The sequence below is a fragment of the Sphaeroforma arctica genome, assembly GCF_001186125.1.
Source record: "Sphaeroforma arctica JP610 unplaced genomic scaffold supercont1.187, whole genome shotgun sequence".
Classification (NCBI taxonomy): Eukaryota; class Ichthyosporea; order Ichthyophonida; genus Sphaeroforma; species Sphaeroforma arctica.
The window spans coordinates 106,135-108,600 of NW_014040371.1; the positions used below are offsets into that span (position 1 = coordinate 106,135).

At 47.7% G+C, this 2,466-nt stretch overlaps 1 protein-coding gene across 1 annotated transcript; it reads left to right on the top strand.

Moving 5' to 3' along the window:
* Positions 1-296: 296 nt before the first annotated feature.
* On the top strand, positions 297-1,450 carry SARC_03623 (hypothetical protein; the record flags this gene model as incomplete). Its single annotated transcript, XM_014302594.1, has 2 exons — positions 297-597; positions 918-1,450. 2 exons carry the CDS (start codon positions 297-299, stop codon positions 1,202-1,204), a joined length of 588 nt encoding a protein of 195 aa, XP_014158069.1. The 3' UTR covers positions 1,205-1,450.
* Between the last annotated feature and the right edge of the window lie 1,016 nt (positions 1,451-2,466).

Consider the following 2,466-nt stretch of genomic DNA (forward strand, 5'->3'; position numbering starts at 1 on the left):
TGTGTGTGTGTGTGTGTGTGTGTGTGTGTGTGGTATTGATACACCTGATGTGTACAATTGCAGGCTAGTACACTGTATGCACCACACAGCATTCGATATATGTTGACGGAGTGGGATAAGGCAATGGACACCGACTGTGTGGATCAATGCAATAACCACCGACTGTGACGTGCGTGCTTGTTCCATCCGCACCCCGCTTCTCCAGACACAGCAAGCTCGCACGCGATAGGACAGCCAGCAACATCCACGGTAGATCACTTCCCTGCTATGACGCATCGCAAGCAGGCCACACTTTCATGTCAGCAAACAGCTACATAGCTACCCACAGATGCTCACCATCGCGCATACATCCCTCCCGTACGCATACGCTCATTCCATCCCTCACAGATCAGGAAGAGGTCTTTGCTGGGGTGGGCTTTGTGATCTCACACCCCGCCATTGCTATGAACAAGGTCACGGCCATGCTAATAGAGGAGCACGGGGGTACTGTGTTCCGGAGCTTCAGTGATCTGACGGACGACTGCTGGTTGAACTGTGTGTATCTTCTGGCCCACAACCCCACGATGTCCGTCAAGTACTTGGAGGCAGTGGCCAGAAGTAAGTCCAGGGGGGCCCCCGCCGACTATCCACCAGAACGCCTTCACACCCGTGTTTGGTGTGCTTGGTGCAATGAAGGGGATGAATGTCTGTGCCTTGTCGAATACGGAGCCTATCTCTGTTGCATAGTCTCAATACAGACAACAGTGGTGTTGTGCGATAGTGACGTCCTTCCCATCCCACCCGAAACGCCACCTCATGCATGCGGCCTCTCGTATGCGCAATCCAAAATGATTTGCAACCTTTCTCATCAATCTCAGCTCAACGTACAGTGCCTCTTTTCTTTTCTCTTGCTCTTGTGTGCTTGTGTGTCCTCTTAGATCTACGGTGCGTGAAGTTCGCATGGATTGACGCGTGCCTCGAGGAAAACTATCTGCTCAGCACCGAGGGCTATGAGCTGCCGCCAGGACATATACCCGACCGTGTGATGGAGTTGGCACCAACTCCGAGTACACCTATACATATGAGACGCCACCGAGTTTTTGAAAATCTTGCTGTGCTAGTAGGAGGGACAAAGCCATTCAAGGTAGGGTGTACGTTAAGCATTGGTCATTGCTTTGCAATGATTGGTCGCATTGACATCAGCATGATTGGTATAAAGGCCTGAACGAAGGTCTGCAAAGTGGACTTGTACCAAAAAAGGTGCTTATACCAGCCAATGTGTGCTTGGACCACTGCTTTGAGGGTATGTACACAAGTGATATACGTCGTGTGTCACGTGTTGTTTGGGGCCAGTTCACCAATTGCAGCTCAAGCGAGAATGTACTCTAAAGGAATGACCTATCCGAGAGTAACTTACTACTCCCGGTAATGTGACGCTGCTACGGCTCTCGCGCTGGTATGAACGAGCAGCAAGTATCACTTGTTAACTGTGAAACACGTACTATCCATCATCACTAGAGCCATAGTCTTAGTTATTTCAAGGTGCTAAATGTATACGTTCTGATCATCACTATAGAAGCCCGCTTGTTAACTGTGAAGCACGTACTATCCATCATCATTATAGGCATAGTCTTAGTTATTTCAAGGCGCTAAACGTATACGTTCTGATCATCACTATAGAAGCCAGTACTGCCGTTTAACGTAATACTATGTATACGTTCTGATCATCACTATAGAAGCCCCTACTTCCGTTTAACGTAATACTACTACCGGTTGTTGTATGTAATGATTGGCCATGAGCCGCACCGCATGTGTTCTCATCATTCGATCATAGAAATCCTGGAGTAGATTGATCACGTGTGCGGGAGGGTCCGTGGTGCACCGTGTGGACCAGAGTTGTGACTACATACTCGCGGATGAAACCAGTGCTCAGCTTGAGGTGGGTTGTAACCATTCGGCAGACACTCATGCTGACAGGTGTATCTATGGCAGGACATTCACTTCGTGGGTGGTTGTGTGTTATGACTACTTTTGCGTAGAGTTAGAGGGTGTTCCTTATGAAAGGCGGGCGTACACATCGGATCGAAATGCTTATAACAAAAGTGCACGTCCCAGACAAACATGCCAAACACCATGAGATTTTATTTATATTTTTATTTAAAAAAAAGGGTTGTCTATCCACTTCATTGACATACTGTGACAACTTATCGGACGGAGATTACAACACCTATAAGGAATGATCTTCATGTCATCATTCCTTCTTCAAAGAAGCGTGCCCAGGCACTCAGGGCACAGAACGACGGAAACAACGTTTGTAACCCACTCTGGGCTGTACATTGTCTGGTCAATGGTACTGTGCTGGACCCCGGCAATCACTTAGACCTATACACCTTATCAAGGTGTACCTAAGATTTGCTTCACCAGATAAGCATCGAAAACTACTCGAAGAAGGTCGGTGGTATACATGTTGTTTTCAATAGTTAATAT